Source organism: Pipistrellus hanaki, assembly GCF_964339955.1.
Source record: "Pipistrellus hanaki genome assembly, chromosome: 2".
Taxonomy (NCBI): Eukaryota; Metazoa; Chordata; class Mammalia; order Chiroptera; family Vespertilionidae; genus Pipistrellus; species Pipistrellus hanaki.
In genome coordinates, this window is record NC_140504.1 from 28844940 (window position 1) to 28867501 (window position 22562).

The window sequence follows — 22562 nt, forward strand, 5'->3', positions numbered from 1 at the left end:
TCTTGATTTTCGTTTCATTTGGGGGGTGTAACTGCTGAAGGAGATAAGGAATGGTTAACCTACCCACGGACGTGGGCATTTCTCCCCATTGGAGCACCACATCCTTAGTTATCCGGCCATAGGTGTTCACATACACCCCCTCATCCTCATAGCAAACAAGCATTTCCATCCCATCTGTTTTAGGCAAGATGACAATGGCATGAGGAGTGATATTGCCCTGAATCTAGAAGACAAAGAAAGGTCAGGCATTATTCTTTTTAAAGACAAGGCAACGTCTTGACTACTAATCATTAAGAATTGCAAAAATGAGGGTCCCCCCCCCCATTTTCATTCTAGAGACTGACACTTTGACTTGCTTAATTGAACCACCCACCTGTCACATACTCTGGTAAACACACACCTAGGCACTTGGTGGAGAATCCAATTTTACCTGGTCCTGAAATAACAACTCTGGAGCACCTACTGTGCGCCAAACACGGGGCCCTTTACCGATACAATTTCTAGTCCTCAGAACAAGTCCCCCTGGGAGATATCTTTTGTCAATAAATGAGGCAACTGCATTTCAGGGATTATCCAACTGGATCAAAGCTGCACTGATATGTGGTGGTGGAATTGGGACTTGAGCACATGCCTTATAGATATTGAAAATCACGTTTTCCATCTACTTCCAAAAAAGACAGGGAGAAGCTGCATTTGATGGAGAAGAGCCTAATTGGGGCCAAAAGGTGGGACCGAAACAGATTCCCACCAAATAGGCTATGGGCAGATAGCACAGATTGTTAAACTGGATGCCTAGATAACTGAATAATAAAAATTAGTGGTTTGCTTAGAAAAAAATCTAAAGTTATCACTCATTACAAAAATATCACTATTGAAATAAGTGTAGATTGACTTGTTCTAGGAGAAGAGAAGTGGTGCTGCTGTGATCCCCAAGTTGGGGATGTTATGTAGTTCAATAGCTGCTTAGTGGGTAGGAATGGGAGGATCAACAATGACCATGGTGATGCCCCAGAACTCTGATCCTGGGATGTCTCTCTCTCTCTCTCTCTCTCTCTCTCTCTCTCTCTCTCTCTCTCTCTCTCTCTCTCTCTCTCTCTCGCACGCACGCGGGCGCGCGCACACACACACACACACACACACACACACACACAAACACACACACACGAGGCGAAGCTGTAATGCAGCAATGAATGACATGAATGTGTATATGTGTGTGTGTATAATATACTAAAACAACTTTTTTCCCCCCTAATTATATTTCTTTGGAGTAAAAAATCTTTAAACTCTCAAAATACAAATCAGCAACAGATTAGGCTTCAGATTTTCCAAATAGTTAGCCTTGGAATTACATGAAGAAACCACAATTTACACTAAGCCAATACCACTATGCAAAACCACATGCAGCATTTGGGTGAAAAAGGTGAAGGGGTTAAGAAGTACAAATTGGCAGGTATAAAACAGTCATGGGGAAGTCCAGTACAGCATAGAGAATATAGTTAATAATACTTTAATAACTTTGTGTTGTGCCAGGCGGGTACTGACTTTCTGGGGGATCACTTCATAAGTTATTTAAATGTCTCACCACTATGCCGTACACCTGAAACTAAGATAATACTGAATGTCAATGTAACCGAAAAATAAAAAATAATTTAAAAATAAAATTAGGAGATGTGTTTTAGGCAATGTGTCAGCATAGTAATGTTAATACTATAATTTGCAGGGCCCTGTACCAGCTACTTTGAGTGTATTACCTCATTTAATATGATGAAAACCATATAAGATAGGATTTTTTATCCCCATTTTTGAGTTGTGAAAGCTGAGGGTTGGAGAGATTGCCTAATGTGTCCATAACTGCAAAGTAAATACAGGCTAAGCCAGGGTGTCAGATTCCACTACATGAACTATGGAATTGAAAAGAGAAACAAAAATGGCAGAAAAAGGGCTATTGGCCTTCTCTTACATGAAATGAATGAACCAATCTCTCTTTAAAACCTGAAAATAGGAACTAATCTATGGAACACCTGCTTAAAGAACAGAATTTATGCCCTTGAAGGAAAAACACCATATGTATTTTAATCTGAAGTTCAATGAGACAACCTATCCAGTAAATGGCAAAGAATTGCTATTATGTGTTACTCAGTTTTAAGCAGTCATAAACATTAAATTTACTTGTTTGATTTATTAAAAGCATTGTCTATTTAGTGAAGGTCAAAAGTCCATCCGCTTTATTGACCAGTAATGGCATGACTTCTATTAAAAATGTACAACGTTTCTACATGCAGGTTGTTGCACAGAGAACCATAACAGTAGGCTTCCAGAAACTTACATGAGATGGTATGTAGATATCATAAGAGTTTCCTGAATCAACATCAATTACATGGAAACCAGTGTGTGAACCGAAAATAACCTTTAATCTTTGACCTTCTTCTACTGTGAGATCCACAAGCAGTGGCTTGTGCTGGAGATCTGAAAAAGACTTTAAAAATCACACCATGAGTGTACACGTCATCCAAACAGGCTATCTTAATAATTTTTTCCTTTAGCCATTGCCTGGTGGCATTTAATACCTAACTTTCTTAAACAGAAACACCAGAAAATTTCTCTTTCCATTTTAAGTCTATTCATATTCTGGATACAGGAAGAAGGGTCTAGCATCCATTTGTGACCCTTTCTCCACCCCTTGTCTCCCAGGGAAGAGAAGTAGTTTACAGTTGTCATTTTTGACACCGTCATCATATGTTAAAACTGCTGTTCTTTCCGGTTTATTTCTGGCCTTTTCCCTCAGGAGAAGGTCCAATCACCTCTCTGGCCCCTCTCCTTCCAACGTGACAGACAGGCTAACATTGGCTGCCACCTTTTCAGAGACATTCTGGGGCGGGCCACCAGGTCAGCTCTATGCTGAGCCTATTCAGGATTAATGGAAAGGTAGAGGTAGAACATCACAAAACTCAAGACTCATTTTTTTTCACATGAATGTTTATAGCAGCTTTATATGAATAAATCCTCCAAACTAGAAAGAAATTCACTTGTCATCCTTTGGCAGAAAAAAATGGTTAAACAGCCGAAACCAGTTTGGCTCAATGGATAGAGCGTCGGCTTGGGGACTGAAAGGTCCCGGGTTCGATTCTGGTCAAGGGCATGTACCTTGGTTGCGGGCATATCCCCAGTAGGGGGTGTGCAAGAGGCAGCTTATTGATGCCTCTCTCTCATCGATGTTTCTAACTATCTCTCTCCTTTCATCTCTATACAAAATCAATAAAATATATTTAAAAAATGGTTAAACAAATTGTGGTGTATCCATACTATGAACTACTATTCAGCAATAATCTATACTAATCTATACTAATAAAAGAGTAATTATGCTAACTAGACTGGGAGGCCTTTCGGAGACCTTCTGGACAAAGCCATGATGGTGGGGTTGAGGCAGAGGAGATTAGGGGCGATCAGGCCAGCAGGGGGGAGCAGTTGGGGGTGATCAGGCCAGCAAGGGGGAGCAGTTGGGGGCAAGAAGGCTGGCAGGAGGCAGTGAGGGTGAGCAGGTCGGCAGGCAGAGTGGTTAGGGGTGATCAGGCAGGTGATCGGTTAGGAGCTAGTGGTCCCGGCCTGTGAGAGGGATGTCTGACAACCAGAGTCGGACATCCTCTGAGGGGTCCCAGATTGGACAGGGTGTAGGCTGAGCTAAAGGACACCCCTCCCCACCCTGTGCACGAATTTCATGCACTAGGTCACTAGTCCTATTAATAAAAGCCTATGTGATTGTGATGTTCTTATGCCATAACGAGCGATCACCAGGAGGCTGCGTGTGCAGTGGGCATGTGCGGGTGAGTGGGGGCTTGACACTTCATGTGCGGCGTGGAGATGGGTCCCAAGGCTGCAGCCTATCTCTTTGGGGCAATCCATCGAGGAGCCCCAAATGGGTGGGTGGCACCTATCTCTTTGGGGCTCCTGCACTGTGAGAGGGCACACGCCAGGCTGGGGGACCACTCCTCCCCAGTGCATAAATTTCATGCACCGGGCCTCTAGTAAGGAATCAACTACTGACACATACAACAACGTGGATGAATCTTCAGAGAACTATGCTTACTTGGCTAGTTGGGTTTAACTATAAAGGAAAAAGGAGAGCTCCAGCTAAGTTAATGTAGGTTCTACTTGTTTGAATCACAGCTAACACCACAACTAGCTGTCCATCAAGTGTGCTTCTGTTCCCTTTGCCACCTGTTACCTTTATTGGGTCTTGAAGTCTGGGAGAGAATTTGTGAAACCCCAAGTGCCTTGCTATAATGCCACTGCCTGCTAACAGACTCCTCTCCTTATCCACTGCTAACGTCCTCACAGGATGGGAGACCTTAGCCTGGTATCCTTGTCCAGTGGGAGGGCTCAGACTCCTGCCATCGCCAATCTTTTTTTCCAAGTCCTTCCTTGCCTTTGCTCTTCCCTCTTTCCATGCCTGGTGTGATCTGCTGAACAAAGCATTTCACACTCTCTCATGCACATTGGCCAGTAAAATGATGGCAGCAACTTCAGAACTGGAATGGGATCTTGATTGAAAAGCTCTTGCAGTGAGAGATTTTGGCAGAACAGTAGTACCACTTTAGCTTTTAGGAGTGACCCCTTAAGTGTTATTACTAACCTAATGCATTCCAAAAATTTCTCTGTATAAAAGTGGGGTTATGGAGGGGTGCCCATTTCCATTGATGCATCTATCTTCTTGTGCATATCACAAATGAGCCCCTAACACTAAGGGAATAAAAAAAAAAGTGGGTGATTCTGCCCTGAAGATGGGCTCATAGCGTTCCCAAGGCAGCTTCTGCCCTCACATGGCATATGTGGGAAGTAAGTATACAGAAAGGGTCAAAAGGAATAATGGCCAAAAGTTGGGGAAAAAGTGAGAACCTCTGAGATATAAAGAAAGAGACAGAGGCAGCAAGAGAGAGAGAATGAACAGAAGGAAATTTACATTGGCTGTGGACAGACTATGCAGCTCTGAAAACATCGGAGTGCCCACAAGTACTGGCCCTTCTGGCATTTGGGGGTCAGTTTTCATGATCTAGGGCAATAGGACTAGCATATCCCTATTCTATTCTTGTTGATTAGTCTATCCATGGTGGGTAGAGACTCAGACAAGGTGAAAAAAAAGCCATTGAAATTAAAGAATGTAAAGAAGCTAGATTATTTTCAGATGTGACTAAGTTCAGTTTTCATTTTAGAGAAATTGGAAATATGGAGCATCAAGTGAGTTTTAGGGACTTTACCCCACAAGGCTTATGAAGATTGTAAGATTTAGAGACTCAGTTCAACCTTAAAATGCAGAGCTGCTGTTGGTCTGCCTTTTTGAGATGAGATATCAGAGTGCCCTAGTTAGGTGGCTGTATAAAGAATCTCCTTGCCTAATACCACAATTAAAGATTTGCCCGGGGAACCATTCCATATTAAATGCCACTTGGAGATGGTGATTCATAGACCTGAATGGAGGAGTGAGTATCCAAATTTTAATTTGACTAATTTTATAGCATTTATTACTCCTTAGTCTTTACTTTCAGAATAATAAATCTAAGAGTTTCTAGACTTTTAAAAGAGGTTTATTACATATAGGAATATTATATTAGTCTAGGTGCAAAACAGAGCACTTTGTTAAGTGGTAGGAACCTAAAATAAAAAACAAAACAAGCACTTTTTAGGTAATCACATGCCTGCTTACCTTAAATGCCATGAACTTATGATATGGTTTGGGAGCCCAAGCATATATCTCCACGGCATTCTTTAAGGCAATCACCAAAAATTTGATCCTTTCATATTTAACTGTAATAGAAAATTATAAATTAAAAAGCATATCAATTTATTCAAGTTTTTGTATTAATGAATGTGTAAACATAATATGCAAATATACAGGGTGAGGCAAAAGTAGGGTTATAGTTGTCTGTTTGGAAAATAATACAATAATCAATGAGTAGCCGAAGCCGGTTTGGCTCAGTGGTAGAGCATCGGTCTGCAGACTGAAAGGTCCCAGGTTCGATTCCGGACAAGGGCATGTACATTGGTTGCGGGCACATCCCCAGTAGGGGGTGTGCAAGAGGCAGCTGGTCGATGTTTCTCTCTCATCGACGTTTCTAGCTCTCTATCTCTTTCCCTTCCTCTCTGTAATAAATCAATAAAATATATTAAAAAAATCAATAAGTAATAATACAAGAATAAATCATGTTTCACATATTAACAACTATACACCTGCTTTTGCTTCATCCTGTATATATAAAACGACAATTGAGGGTGATGATATTGGTGTAGGATTTTCTTAGAGAGACAGATTTAACTTCCTTTTGTGTATCTGGTTTGCACAATACTTGGGGTCTTCTGTTTTATACTGAACACTCTTTTCTTCATCTAAGGATGTAACTGGCTTAGGATTGTCTTTATTTATTTATTTATTTATTTATTTATTTATTTATTTATTTTTAATCAATCTTTATTGTTCATATTATTACAAAGGTTCCTCATTTCTTCCCCCCTCCACCAGGTTCCCACCCCACCCTCCGTCCCCTCCCCATCCCCCATTGTCCTCATCCATAGGTGCACAGTTTATGTTCAGTCTCTTCCTCCCTCCCTTTCCCCGATAGTAAATCCCTTTTCAGATAGTAAATCAGTTACTTAGCATTTTCTCATATCAATAATACCTCCACATGCCCAATGATACACTTCACACAAAAGACATTTCCAAATAGGTCAACCAGCCTTATCCAGGCCCCACCCAAGGTACTCACAGATCAACACCCCAGCCCTATACTAACTCAACACATCCAGATCTAAGCCTTCATCACTTGATTCAGCAGACCCTCAAGTTCCCACAAAAGTTTCCAGCCATGTCTGAGAGGCAGCTGTGGGGCAGGGGCAGGCGAGGAGCGAGCTGTTCCGCGCCTGGCTGCTCCGGGCCTGGCCTCTGTTGCTCTGGTTCATTCCACAACCAGCTGCTCCAGGTCTGGTCACTGCCGCTCCCGACCTAGTTGCTCTGGACTTGGCTGCTGCTGCTCCGGGCCTGGCCGCTCTGGGCCTGGCCGCTCCCAGCCTGGCAGCTGCTGCTCCGGGCCTGGCCGCACCCGACCCGGCTGCTCCGGGCCTGGCCGCTCCCAGCCTGGCAGCCGCTGCTCTGGGCCTGGCCGCACCAGACCCGGTTAGGATTGTCTTTAACCAATAGGTCCAGATGTAAACTATACATTATAATAAGAATATACATACTATCCCTTGATGTTTCCTTGCCTAGCTTTTATGTTCATTCACATGTAAGCAAGCAGGGGAGAGCTGGTAGAAAAATTAGCAAATGGGTAGAGACATAAAGGCTTCCATTTGCTTATTATCCACATTGGAATTTCAATTATTAGAAATGTGTAAGGAACTAGTGCTCTTATAAAAGAGAACCTAGAAAGATCCCTCTGCCCTTATGGTATGTGAGGTTGTAGCAACAAGACAGCTGTCTCTAAAGCAGGAAGCGAGTCCTCAGCAAACAGTGCATCGGCCAGTACCTTGGTCTTGATGGGATTCCCAGCCTCCAGAACTGTGAGAAATAAATTCCTATTTATAATAATCTATAATAATAAAAACCGAATGGATTACCAAACAGGCTGTGTGGGGCAACCAGACTGTCAGGGGGGGTTAGTAAGGGGCAACCAAATGACTGAGCAGCATGCTGTGTGGGGCAACCAGGCTGGCAGGGGGGGTTAGTGAGGGGTGACCAAATGACCGAACAGCAGGCTGCATGGGGTGACCAGGCCAGCAGGGGGGGCACAGTAATGGGTGACCAGGCTGGCAGAGGAGGGCAGTGAGGAATGACCAGGCTGGCAGGGGGGACAGTAAGGGCAACCAGGCCAGCAGTCAGGTGAGCAGTTTGGAGCCAGTGGTCCTGGATTGTGAGGGGGATCCCATATTGGAGAGGTGCAGTCTGGGCTGAGGGGAACACCCCCCCACCCCCATTCCCCTGCGCCCCTCGCCCCCGTTCATGAATTTTGTGCACTGGGCCTCTAGTCTGTAATAATAAAAGCATAATATGCTAATTAGACCAGACAGCCAAATGACATTCTGGATGTCCTTCCGGATGACCTTCTGGAAAAAGCTGGGACTGGGAGGGAAGCCTGGGTCCCAGGTGCCTGCTGATGGCAGGAGGGAAGCCTGGGTCTGAGGTGCTAAAGGGAAGCCAGGTCCCATTGCCAGAGGAAAGCTGGTGCTGGCAGTGGGGGAGGAAGGCCTATTCTTGCATGAATTTTGTACATAGGGCCTCTAGTTGCTTATAAGTCATCCAGCCTGTGGTATTCGGTTATAGCAGCCTGAATAGACTAAAATAGTACATACGGCGGTCATTTTTTTCAATGCAATTTTGAATAGAATATTCTGTGTTCTAAAGAAATTGGACATCCCAGAATAATACCAAATTCATGTTCTTTGAGCTCTTTTTATTTTTTTGAGCTCTTTTTTTGAAGCATGTCCCTTCTGTTTACACATTCTGACTTTAATATACTTTCACCTATTACTTTAGTAATTTATTTCTAAATAAAATATTTACAATGTTATTTATTGATTTTTTTTTTCAGTTGTGCATATTATCTACTGACTTTGTAGTATGGAAAGGATTTAGTTTCTTCTAACTATATCCTCTCTAGTTTTGCTCTTAAAGATACAAATTTCTTCTTCTCCATTCAATATAGTGACATTTGTAATTTTTTGTTAAATCACTATTCTGTGTTCAAATTATTATTGTTCACAGATGAGTGCATAGCATACCATAATTATGTTTGCTTTCTTGTTTTCCCTCATGTTTTCATGTCTTTATTTTCTATGTATCACTAAGTATGTGTAAGCCTTCTTTTAGAACTGTAACTGCCTTCAATAGTCAAACATGACAGGTAATCCATTAGTAAAATTTTATTTTTTTCTTGAACTCACCTCTTCTGGAACCTTTTGCTTGAACTGACAGACACACACATACATGTATCCTATTGGTTTTGTTTCTCTGGAGAGCTCTGGTGAATTCAGATGGATTATAAAGATGAGGTGAAAATAACCTTTCCCTCAGAATTATGAAGCCTAGATCCATTGTCTTCCAATTTTCTAGTATTGCTGATAAGTCCCAGGCCACCGGAGTCTGGGTCTATTATGAGTAAACTGTTTATTTATTTAGTTATGATCTGGAAACTTTAAGGAGCTTCTCATTTCCTAGATACTGAAATATCATGTTGAAACATCTTGAGGTGAATCTTTTTTTTTTTTTTTTTTTTTTTTTTTTTTTTTTTTTTTAATCGATTCTTCTGGGTACTCAGTGAAACCTTTCTGTGATTTCAAGGCTTTAGTTATAAAAAGTGTTTCTTATATTCTTTCTTTCATACTTTCCTCTTCTATTTCTTATTTCTCTTTTTTTTTCTTTCTAAAACTCATGTTACTGAGATTTTGAGCCACTTTTTATTTTCAACTTCCCCCTCTCCATCTCTCCTTTTTTTGTTTTACTTTCTAAGAGATTTTTATCTTCCAACATTTTTATTACATTTTTTATTCCAGCCAACACATTTTAATTTCTAAGATTTTTTTCTAGTTTTCTGAATGGCTTTTCCCAACCCTGCTCCACAATTTTAAATAGCCTTTATTCTTCTTTTATGAAAAAGCTTTTATAATCTTTCTGAAGTTATCCTTTCTTTAAAATTTTTTTCCACTCCTCATTATCCTGTTCCTTCTAAATCCCTTTCTAAGTTTCCTGCCTAGCAGTGGATTTCTCCATTTCTGATATGTGGGCTTATCAACCACTGGGCTTCGCTTTAAGATGTTAAGCAGCAAGCTTTGTTCAGGCATTTCATCTACTAATGCCTGAACAGCTTTTCTTTCTGGCCATTTAGTTTCTCCAAAGATGAATCTTTGAATCTCTTGCTTGGGACCGACATTTTGGGAGCTAAACGGGATGGAGGTGTGTGTGTCCTTACAATTTAGTATTTCCTATCATCAGATCGGCTGTGCCAACCTTTCATCTTCTATTTCTTTCTTTCTTTCTTTCTTTTTTTTTTTAATCTTTATTGTTGAAAGTATTACATATGTCCCCCCTTTTCTTCCACTGACTTCTTATAACCTGTCCCCACTACCCTATTGCATGAGTCCATTGGTTATGCATATGCATACAAGTTCTCTGGTTGATTTCTTCCCACCCACCCACACTTCTATTTCGATTGGGAGCCGGGCAGCTGCCTGACTGACTTCTACTATAAGGACGTGTTACTCATCAACTTTTCAACAATCCTTCTGTTTTCAATTTGACTTTATGCTCCCACCTGGGGCCTCAGGTCCTGGGTCTGCCTGGGTTCTGTTAAGTGACTGGAGTGATTTTGATAAATTTATTCACTGAAAACTTAAAATTCAGCATTTCCTGTTTGGCTAAGTTTGTTTTTAATCATCCAGCTACTCTTGTTCAATTTTGTTGACATCTCATTTGTTGGTTTCTCTCCTCCTGGTCCATTTGTCCCTGTGGGTTTATGACATTTATATTTCTTCACTGTCATTTTAATAGGCAGGAGTGGCTATAAATGCTTAAACTGGAGCCTGGGGCTTTATTCTGAATGTACTCTTTAAACCTCACCCACCTGGCTTTTTTTGTTTGGAAATAATGGAAGTGTACTTAAGGTTTCAACAACATCTTAACTTGGTCATAAATGCATCAATTTCTGATAGAAAAAAAAAAAAAGAAACTTAACAGAATAATTCAGATTGAGCACAAAACAGTTCCACGCTTTGAGACTTACCAACTTTGTAATGTATACAGCCTTCCAAGTCCCCAACAGTGATCCAGCCTTGTTTCTTTTCCACTTCCGGGTCATTGTGTAGTATTCTGTTTCTTAGCCATGAAAGATAGTAAACTCGTAGCTTATTCTTCTTTCCTGTTGAAATAATGGAGTTTTAATTCCAAACCCCTGTGATAGCTTTTTCTCTTAACCCTTCCCATCTCCATTTTATTTTAGTCATTTATTTTCATTTACAATTGTGTGTGTGTGTGTGTGTGTGTGTGTGTGTGTGTGTGTTTGTATAAAGGCACAATAGCCAGTGTCTCCAGCACTATCAAAGTATGTGTGCCTCTGCCAAAACTTATGATTGAAACAACCCCAATTGTTTTGAACAAGTAACCATTTTATAATTTGTCTTTGCCTTCAGGTCGTTTATTTTTATTTTTATTTGAGCATGCTGCTCTTACACCTTCTCTTCTTGAAGCAAAGGGTAGTGTCTGCTGATAGCAGTAAGACCTAATTGTGTAACAGAATGGTTAACCAAAGTTCCAGAATAGTCTAGATCTAATTATACGAAGGAATTCTGACAACTGGACATTTTATCATACTTATGTGTGACTTCCATTCCTTCACCTGCTAACCTAACAGCATATGTGAATAGAGAGCTTCTTATTTACCTCCTCTATTACTTTAAAAATGGCAGCTGTAGTAGATTTATTTTATAATTAGCAAATAGAGGGATTTTACAAGGAAACAAGAGAAATAAGTTCAATGAGGGCAGTCTGAGCTATAACACTGGACTGAGATCATAGAAAGAAATACCACACAAAAATGGGGAAGGAAAAAGAGATGAGTACTTGAAAAAAACAAAAAACAAAAAACAAGTTCCCTTTGGTAAAATGATCCTGGAATAAAGAATATTTAGTATGATAAAATTTAGGCCTGTGAGTTTTCCTTCTTGGGTATTTATTTTCCTTTGATTTCTCTTAGGTATCAAAAGATGTTTTACATTTTACAGAGATAATATTTACCAGAAAACAATTCATTACAGCATTGCATACTGGATTTGACAGGAGAGTGCATTTGTAACTTAAATTAAGGAAATCATAGTGAAGTTACTGCTCCTCTTTGTAGCCAAAAGCCTAGAATATGTATTGACCAGGATGAGTGGGAGAGCTACCTCTTCCCTCTTTCTGCCAACACAGACCCAAAGGCAGTTCAAGCATCCTTTGCTCCTATCTTCATCTTTTTCTTTCCCCATCTACGCCTCATGAGAAGAAAAAATGTTTTCACTTTAAAAAATGGGAATGTGTCACTCACAACATAATGAAACCTGAATGTGACTTTTCTGGTATCATTTCCACTTTTGGTAGGTGACTGGCAGATGTGTGGTTTTAAATGTGATTTGGTAGTAGAGCAATCAAAAAAGCAATTAACCAGAACAAAGGACTACACGGAATTTAACTCAAATGATTATAGAAGAATAATTTACTTGGTTAACTCTTATGTGGGCAGAATAAAAAGAAACGAAACTGAGTATTCAGTGGAAAGGTAAAAGAAAGACATTTAAAAGTAAAGACATTTTATTCAAAATAGAAGTACAGTTGAAGAGTTCAACTTTATTCAAGATTCAACCCAGTAGCACTGCATTGTCTCTGCAAAATGGTGGCTGAGTGTAGAGCCATGTTTTTCAAACTTTGCTGCACATTGGAAACACCCCAGCAGCTATGAAAGCAATGGATGTCTGAGCCCACTCCAAGGGATTGGTCAGGGGTGCAGGCTAGATTTTCCATATCTCCTCACTTTTGTCTTCATCTTTTTGTTTTTTGTTTTTTTGTTAACCCTTCCCCAAGGATATTTTTCCATTGATTTTTAGAGAGTGGAAGGGAGGGGAGAGGCAGAGAGAAACACTGATGTGAGAGAGACATGTCAACTGGCTGCCTCCTGAACATGGCCCAACCAGTGTTGGGAATCAAGCCTGCAACCGAGATATGTGACTTTGACTGGGAATTGAACCTGGACCCTTCAGTCCGCAGGTCAATGCTCTATCCACTGAGCCAAGCAGGCTAGGACTGTCTCCATCTTTTTAGTAAAGCTCTTTTGGGATCAGGAAACTGCAGAGCCTAGCAGGAATGTTCGTTCCCACATTCAAATTTCTTTGCAGACTCAGTCACCCAGTGGGCCAGCTGTGCTTGCTGAAACATCAGTGGACTATAAGCTGGAGCAGTTCTTGTGAGAAGAGAGACCACAGAAATTCCTGCTTATAAAATTTCTTACTCCCAGAAGCCTATGTTTTGATCTTCTCCCTCTGAGAGTAGACAGCAATGACTGGAGTGCAGACATCTTAAAAGCATCCTTGCTGAGTCCTGGCAGTGGATAAAGGCCCATAATGATACAGCCTTCGTGGTATGTCCCTGCCTAATTCAGATTTCCAGCCGAGGTGAGAGAGATTTACCTTTGGAGGTCAGACTGTCCAGAGCTACAAAATGCAGGTGATCTCACTCTGACTATACTGCTATAATTCATTGTGTCCCTTGTTAGCTGGAAAGGGCAGAAATTACTGTTTCTTCAGGAACGAGGTGATCACTTCCCCACCTGTGCAGACCTGGAGGCCTCGGTTATCCTAGTAACATACCTGATATTGTCACGAGGACATTCAGTCCCTCGAGCACATCCATCTGCTGAAATCGCCTCCGGTTGATCAGATTATAGACTTTGCCTTGCCCGCTTCGGTCCAAAAGCATCAGGCCATTTTCAGTTCCCACCAGGAGGTTCACACCTGCAAATTTAAGAAGCACCCCAAGACTGACTTTTTACAGGCTTTAACCTTCTGCATCTGGGGTCCCTGTAAAAGCTAAGAAACGGTGCTTTGTAAATATAAACTAATGGGCAAGGAGGCACTGTAGTCGAGAGTGCAAAAGTAAAAGCTCTGACATAGTAATTAAATCACTGTCTCTTTGGTAATGGAATTAGTTTTAATTTATGAAGTTGTAGCAGCATTTATTGCATCTGGGCATTTACTACCTAGTATAAAGAGTCCTTCTCAAGAGGAGCCTAAGGCACAGCTGTGACACCACCACAATCTGCCTTTGTTCCTTTCCTGTAATACCCACCCTTTCTTGGCTCTTTAAATCCCACCTTGAGACTTCCCCAAGGTCCACTCCCACCCTTGTTCATGCAGTGATTTCTAGCCTATCCACCTTCAACAAAGAACAGAGTGCCCCATTTCCATACCCCACTGGGAGGAAACCCCTTCCTTCCCCTCACACCACAGCTTAACGTATGCTCTAAGGTTCTGCTCCCTGTTAGGAAATGAGAAAATAATTCAAGAGAAGGTGTGAATAGCTTGAGAGTCACAGGGATAATGACTGTAAGGAACTTCTCAGGCATCTAAATCTAGTCCAGCCCTCCTCTCATACAATAATCCCTATTAGAAAGCCTGTCTGGATAGCTACAATACTAAAAATTCATCCCTAGGCAAATCACCGCCCCTCCCACCCCCAACACACAACACTCAAATAAACACTGAGGTCCAGTGCACCATGGACTATATTTATGAACAGGTAACCTTCTAACTTCCCTTGCTTGTTGTATGTCTATCTTCTGAGGAACATCAATGCCTGCTCTTTCATGTACACGGTCAATATTAACATGTCTATCTTGTTGGTTTTTATCTCTTCTCCAGAGGACAGAGCCTTACTTCTGCCTATCACACTTCCCATGAAATGGTTTTTGGGCTTCACGCTCTTCTCCACTAACATCTCAAATGCCTTTGTCCTTATAAAATTGTGGCCCCCAAACACGATCTAGTACTTTAGATGGGTACAGGTGAGGCATGTCTTTCCCTGATCTGAACATGGCATTTATAGGAACACAGACCATCACACCTACACTGAGTTTGAGGTCAGCTAAAGCCTGCAGATCTTTTTCACAGGAACTACAGGTTAATGTTTTGAGCTGAAGGGGGAGGTTCATTATCTATTTTCCTTTTCAAATTTTATCCTGTGATTACTAGAGTGGCCTTTAGCAATTCACTGAAATATGCTGGACTCATTTTTCAGCTGTGAAAGAGAGGTAATGCCTTCACTCCCCTTGTGAGATGTTGAAGGGATCACAGAATGTGGGGCACATCACACAGTGCTGGGCACGTAGTGTGTGTTGTATTAAGTGGTAGCTAGATCTATTGTTGGCTCTAGTCCATCCCTTATGTCAGGTGGTTCTGAATCTCACATCATTATCCTGGGTATCTGTTTGTGCCACATATAAAATTGCTTTTGATGTCTCCTGAGGCCAAGATAGACCCAGTTCAGGTCTCTAACGCTCATGATTCCAGCAGTGCTCTTCTGATGGTAAGATCCCCTGGCTTTAAATGCTTGAGGGTCAACTCATTACTGAGTTGCAAAGAGCACCAACTTACCCCACAGCGCTGCACAAAGTATCTCTGAGTTGAAGCGTTTCTTGTATTTTCTGATTTCTGGTGTGTCGCTATGGGGCCGGATGTTGGTTGGATTTACGTTGACTACTGAAATCTTTCTGGCTTCATTGAGCTTGGCCTGTTCTTGCCTAAGAAGTTCGCTACTAAATAGAGCTTTGAGAAAAAGAATCAGAGAAATCAGTGGCTTCTTAAAAAGTAACCCATGGAGTTATGGAGAAGGGGTTTCAAAACACAATGATTTCTTCTTGTTTAGTGTGCATTGAAGCAAAGGCAAAGAAACTCTGAAGTATGCACATTTTACATTTTTTTTTAGTAGAATAAAGTATGTCATTCATAGAAGCAATATTTTATCCATTAGTCAAACAGGCTATGGACACCACTTGAGTAGTTTAAGGGATTACTCATAAAATTAAATACATCATCCTCATGCGCTGCCATATATGCAGGGAGGATTTGCTTTTTGAAATTCCACATTGTCAGCTGACAAATTGGCCTAAGTTGAGTCTGTTGATTAATGAGTCACAGAGGTCTAGAAAGCAAGACTCTGTGGAAAGCAGCCAGGCTTTTGCAGTGGGAAACACACACCTAGAGCTCAACACAACTCCACACACACTTATCAAGTGTCTACTGCGTGCATAGCATTGTACCCAGAAATTGCTTTTGAGAAACATGTGGTAAGTTTGGAGATCTCTGAGGAACAGCTTTTCCTAGGGCCCCTGGATACCTCTGAGTTCCTACCAAAAGCGACATAGAAGAAATCAAAGACAGATGCAAAGAAAGAACAAAATTTGTTTTAGGAATCCTAAAAAAAAATAATTAAAAATAAAAGTCTTCCCTTTAAGATAGGGCCTATAGAATACATGGCTTAACTATTGAACTATATGATTAATTTGTTGTTTTTTTTTTAGTCAGGCAAGAGCAGAAAGCCTAAAGCATCGGGGCTTTCTAGCTTACCCGTGGCTGATGATTCTTCATCTTCTTCGTCTTCATCGGTGGGAGATGTCTGATATACTCTGGGGTCCACAAAGGGGGTGAAGGATGCTTTAGTGCTGCTCCCCATACCATACTAAACAATAAGCAAGAAGATGAAAAAGAGAAAATAAATAAATACTGCAGCAACAAATAATGCTAACAATACTTTGCTTGGGCTTCAAAATAATTATAGATTCTTATCTGTCCAGCTGTTTACACTCTAACCCCCTAGCCTCTCTCTCTAGCTTCTTCTGCTATTGGTTACTCACTAGCCATTGTACCTTTGCTAATTATCAGACTTCAAGAGTTACAGTGAACAAATTAAATTTTGGACCCTATGTGGTGTCTTAATATCTGGTAAAATAACTGGTGCCAGAGCTTATCTCTCCCTTGAAGTAAAAGCAATCTCATATTGACCAACTATCTTACATACTAACACAGTTGGCAATACACGAGGTAAGCATGTTCTCACTGCAGCACAGTTAACCAAAGGCTTTCTCTTAGGGACTTAGGGCCCTTCCACACTGGCCTCCTGATGCAGGTGGATTAGTCGTTGGCTCAAGAACCCTTAAAATCTTTAATGCAGAGACAATTTCATCCAGGAATTAAAGATTTTTCCTTCCTATGACAGATTTCTATTAAAAGGATAATTATATTCATATATCTTTTTGGAGACTTCATGAAGATATTAGGTTTGCAGGCTACGCACCTTGAGGACTTACTTAAAAAATAAGTCTTAAGGGCTTGGAAAGCACCATGAAGACATGAAGTCAGAATTAGTCTATGGGTGCTGAAACCGGTTTGCTCAGTGGATAGAACATCGGCCTGCGGACTGAAAGGTCCTAGGTTCGATTCGGTCAAGGGTATGTACCTTGGTTGTGGGCACATCCCCAATGGGGGTGTGCAGGAGGCAGCTGGTCGATGTTTCTCTCTCATCGATGTTTCTAACTATCCCTCTCTCTTCCGCTCTGTGAAAAATCAATACAAATGTAAAAAAAAAGAAAAAAAAGAATTAGTCTATGGAACAGTGAACTCAAATATCAGGCTCACATCACGATATTCCATATTAGAGTATTGTAAAAGGAGCTCCAATAACCATCTCCTCATTTTTGTTGGTCATCTCTATTCTTTCAACTACATTCACGTTCTTTTAATATCCCAAACAGAGCTGCATTCAACACAAGAAGCACTTTAGTGTTTTTTTTTTTTTTTTTAAATAAATGCCTTTAATTATTTTTATTTTTTAATTTAAAAATATAACCAATATCCCAAGACCCTTAAACACATAAGAAGAAAACCACAAAGATCCCATCTGACTTAATTCAAGATTTCCCCTCCACTTTATAAAATCAAAATCATTTCATCCTCTACAAGACTGGACTCTGCCTCTCAAGTAGAGTACTTTCACACACATTCTCTCCTTTGATCTTTAGAAGAAGTCTGTGAAGGAGGTGGGGGCAGGCACTAATATTCTCATTTAGAGCTAGAATGGTGACAGAATTTGAACCAGGGTCCAACCCCATGGAGTCTTCCTTGGTACCCACAGAGGTGTTCTGGCAGAAAAAAAATCTGCCCACACTGCATGCTACAATAGGCTGCTGCCCTTTCCTATATACTTCTGAGTTCTTTTCCTAAAGGCAAACAAAGCCTATTTACTCTATAACTTTAGAATCCAAAAGGTGCCTCATAAGAAATTAGTGTGTGGACGACATAAAACCACCAGTGCACATGCTTGATAACCACAAGTAGGAAAGGGCCTAAGTGTGACTCACAGGACTACTCATGAAATATGACCAAGCACTATGAACTCATCTCACTGGTCAATTTGGTCAATGACATCGATGAGTACTACCTAAAACACTGTGTTTATTGAGGCTTTTTTCCTGGACTTTTTCCATCTGGGAAAGATAATATCCCATCCCTCCCTTTCTTATGCAATTTGGAGTTTAGAAAAATGAACACATAGAGAATGTTATCTATTTATTGATTTTTATTTTTCATAAATAAATAATTTCAACCTCATCTCATTTAAGTCAAACTTAGTTTGACTAAATTAATGTAAATATGAACCTCAACTATTGGCCTTGGATTCTGTCTCGGCTGAAGTTGCTATCACTGGCCTGGCAGCTAGGAGGTCCCAATACTGGTCCCAGTGCTGTCTCAAGTCAGTTATGGGCCTTGGGCAAGGCTCTTCACCATATGAGCCTCATTTGTAGAATCAGGTATTGGTCCCTATGGTACCTGAGAACTTTCACTGCTCTGCTTCTATGATTTCCTCTATCTGAGTCTATGTATAAATAGCTGTAGAGTAGGAACCAACCAAACACATTTCTGGGAGCCTGTCAAAGACCTATTCTTGAAGACAGCAGGGTTTCAGAACCCCTGAGGGAGAACAGAGCTGTTGTGGCTGTTGCCCAGCACCTACTTCAGACCCAGAGTCCATTTCCTGTGAAAGGGTAGAGACACGTCCCAGGCCCTCGGTGGGGGTTCCGGCTGGGGAACGACTTTGCTGCACCAGGTCCGGGAGGTTGATGTGGCCGGCAAAGCCATTGCTGTCACTGTGGCCAGATCGCTTCTTCTCTCCAGATGTCTGAGGGGGCACAACACATGGGGGGGGGGGGGAGGTAATTAGAGGAGGAGGCAAAGGCTACCGAGTGACATCACCCCTCACATAGCACAGGCGTAATGGTCTCCAAATTGACCCACTGGCGTGCGGAAGATACTACTCAAATTTCTATTATACCTAAGAAAATAAGAAAGAGGTTATGCTTTGTTAATATTTATTGTATAGTTTGACCCTGAGGCCTTCCCTGTGGAAAGGCAGGGATGTTGCAGATAGAGGGGCTAAGTGGGGCCCGCACTTGAAAATATTTGGGTGTGTTCTTGTGTATACATATCAGGTAACTGAATCTGTGGATCATATTACTAGATTATAATGACAGAAACCCACAAAACAGATAGCATGCCCTAAAATTCGGCTGAAAAGAACCAGCGGGATTAGGTAACACTAATAATCCAGGTATGTGTGTACTCCAAGAAAATGCAGAGCTGATACCCAACTCAGGGTTCTTTGTCAGTCACCAAGTCGACAAACGATTAGCCCTGGCTGGTATGGCTCAGCTGGTTGGGAGACATCCCAAATACTGCAAGGTTGTAGGTTCGATTCCTGGTCAGGGCACATGCCCAGGTTGTGGACTTGAGCCCAGGTCAGGGTATGCAAGAGGCAGCTGATTGATGTTTTGCTCTCACATGGATGTTTTTCTCTTTCTCCATCTCCTTTTCCCTCCCTCTGAAAATCAATTAAAAATCTTAAAAAATAAAAACCAAACACCAAAATACAACCCACAAAGAAAAACACACCTGAATAATTAACTAACCAGGTCTGAAAGGAGGTGAAAAAACAAACAAACAAAAAACAAGAAGCCATGGTGATGATCCAAAGATTATTTGAAAATATGGATTTACATCCACTATCACTAATGTCAAATCTCTCAATGAGCAACCATGGTGTCCTGTGATAGCACCCAGGGGGGGAAAAAAAAAAAGCCAGCATGACTAGTAAAGCATTTGAAATACAGTTTATGGTACCCCTTATTAATGCCCTTTAAATGTATTTTATAGTGTATATAGTACAGTAAGACAGATGTATAATGTGTAAATAAATACACTGTATTCTGTGGCATGCTCTAAAATTTTTACCAAGAGTTGCTTGACCTAACAAATTGTAAATCCCTGCCCAGGGAAGCAAAGTCTCCTTCCCAAAATCTCAGGGACAAAATGCAGGATTGAAAGACAGCTCTGCTCCCTAAAAGCCAGTGCCCACCCCATCATAGGCCTCACTAGTACTGCGCTATTTAATTTAATATTTATGCGACTAAGTCATTGAGGGCTCTTAGAGCAGATCTGATTAAGGTACGATTCCCTTCCTTGTTTTTTCTTTCATTCATTTACTCAACAATTTTGAGTGTCTACTAAATGTGAGGCATTTTGCTGAACATGCAGGAATCAGTCAGGAGCAAGGCCGAGGCCCTCCCTGCCCTGTTTGGGGCTGGCTGCCATGGGCAAGGGTTCATGTTGTTTCTTGGACCACACCTGCCAGGCTTCTTCTTTCCAGAACATGTCCTGTTGTTTTAAAAAAATATATTTATTGATTTCAGAGAGGAAAGGAGAGGGGAAGAGAGATAGAAACATCAATGATGAGAGAATTAGCTGCCTCCTGCATGCCCCACATTGAGGATTGAGCCCACAACGAGGGCATGTGCCCTGACTGAGAATTGAACCATGACCTTCTGGCTCATAGACTGAAGCTCAACCACCGAGCCATGCCAGCCAGCCCTTGCCCTGCTTTTGCAATTATAGCTCTGCATCTGCTTCTGACTGGAAGGGAAAGGAAAAGGAGGCATCCCCCCCCCCCCCCCCCCGCCCTGATAAAACAGACTCCCAAGGTCCCGAAGGGGTGCATGTAACTGAGGTTACCAGGAAGCTTGAGAAGTAACTGAAGACTTCCGTGCCCTCTATGTTTCTTGGCAACACGCTCCTGACTGTAAAGTGTCCCAGAGAGAGGCAATTTCTGGTCCCATTTTGCCACAGAGCTTATCTGCACATTTCATCTTCTCAATAACATTTCGGGGATTTCGTACTAATTTCTCTGATTGTCGTCTCTCTTATGTGCACTGGGCAGCTTTTCCATTTTCCTAATTTTTGTTCAAACACTGAAATGCTTTTTAAACATTTTCCCCAACTTTCCAGTAGCATAAATCACACATGATTTCTTTAGAGTTTTCTAGTCTGTCTTCTCTCAGGAGCATTCTACCACAAGCCAAAAACGGATGCAACAAACTGGTTCTCAAAGACCTGAAAGGTTCAGGAGGGGAAATGGCCCTGACAGTGAAAAGTTGAAAGAATCCAGCAATGACCCACGAATCTCTCTCCACTTCTGAGATGTCAACCTTTTGTTCATTCAACCAGCACCTTCTTAGAATGAAATACTTTCTGTGTGCCAGGCACTCTGCTGGGAATATAAAAATAAGTAAACAACAGCCTTGCCTTCTATGATGTTATTAACAGAACACCCCCCCCCCCCCAAATCTCTATGATCTTCATGATCTCACCACTCCTACTAAGAGATTCCAAACATACGCCTGGGATCATGCTAAACACTTTGTGTTTATATCCTCACATGAACAACATGCATTAGCTTCCCATATGACAGGAGCAAAACTTCAGTGTAAAAAATTCAATTAACTTGCCCCAAGTGACACAGGTTTGTAAGTGGTGAAATCAGGGTTTGAGCCAAGGCTGTCTGTTGACAGAGCCCAGGTGCCCTGGGAGGCTGCTGTACAAGGCAGCTCAGCTCTCAGCCATAGCTGAATGGACCAGGATCGCACACCTGAGCCAAGCAGATTGCTGCTGGAATGCACCACTGGGCCTGAGAGATCCAGCTGGACTGGGATGTGGTGATTATTTTGCAATGGGGAATGGTGGGGCAGATGAGAATAGGTGCATGTGGAGGAAGAGAAAGGTGGGAGAGAGAGAGAGAGAGAGAGAGAGAGAGAGAGAGGAGAAATGTGGCGGAAATAGTGACAGAGCCAGAGGTGTGCACATGGCTCATAGATTGAAGTTCTACCACTGAGCCATGCCAGCCAGCCGAGCTCCTGATCACTTCTTAGCATCTGCACAACCCTGCATAGGATCCCAACTCACTCTCTGCCTTTGGTGTCCTTCTATGAAATATTCTGACTCTCTATTCCTCACCTCTGATACTTACCCCACTGTTTTATGTGCGTTCTTTTTCCTATTACTTGAAACCAATAGAGGCTTCTTGAAGATAAGCTAGTGTTCTGGTTCAGTGGGGTGGATAGACCCTGGAGAGACACCAGCTGGTCAGGAAGGAAGGTGCTATGAACAGAGGCCCATGGAGGCCCAGGAAGGGCTTCAAGGAGAAAGGGAAGGTTGAGCCAGACCCCCCGGGGCTGCTGGTGAAGAATGGGTGGCAGACGGGAAGGGAGAGTAGCTCTTCTAGCAGATGGACCCCAAAAGTGGCAGATGACAGCTGGGGATGGGGGTATGTTCCAGGACTAGAGAAAAGGAAGGCCTGGTAGGGCTAGCAGGGGTCTTCAAACTATGGCCCGCGGGCCACATGCAGCCCCCAGGGAAGTCTGATCCTGCCCGCCAGGTTTTTTGGGCAGTGAGCGCAGCCAAGGTGTTACAGTAGGAATTAGTAGTTCATATAGTCCGGCCCTCCAGCTCTCTGAGGGACTGTGATCTGGCCCCCACTTTAAAAAGTTTGAGGACCCGTGGGCTAGAGGGTAGGGAAAGTAGAAGCACCGAGGTGGGGCATGCACTACAAGGCAAATTTGTGCACCACAAGATCAGGGGTAGCGGAGAATGTTCCAGAAGGTCCACACCTATAAGAA

At 42.0% G+C, this 22562-nt stretch overlaps 1 protein-coding gene across 5 annotated transcripts in view; it reads right to left on the minus strand.

Annotated features, from left to right (window-relative positions):
* TNIK (TRAF2 and NCK interacting kinase) overlaps positions 1-22562 on the minus strand; it is a 355562-nt gene that overhangs the window by 15990 nt on the left and 317010 nt on the right. For all 5 annotated transcript variants that reach the window (XM_084874084.1, XM_084874083.1, XM_084874082.1 and 2 more), the window contains 8 exons: positions 18572-18736; positions 16129-16240; positions 15157-15327; positions 13375-13518; positions 10761-10895; positions 5699-5799; positions 2327-2476; positions 64-223 (listed from right to left, as the gene is read on the minus strand). In XM_084874084.1, coding sequence (XP_084730210.1) covers positions 64-223; positions 2327-2476; positions 5699-5799; positions 10761-10895; positions 13375-13518; positions 15157-15327; positions 16129-16240; positions 18572-18736 — 1138 coding nt within the window. The remainder of the gene's footprint in view (positions 1-63; positions 224-2326; positions 2477-5698; positions 5800-10760; positions 10896-13374; positions 13519-15156; positions 15328-16128; positions 16241-18571; positions 18737-22562) is intronic.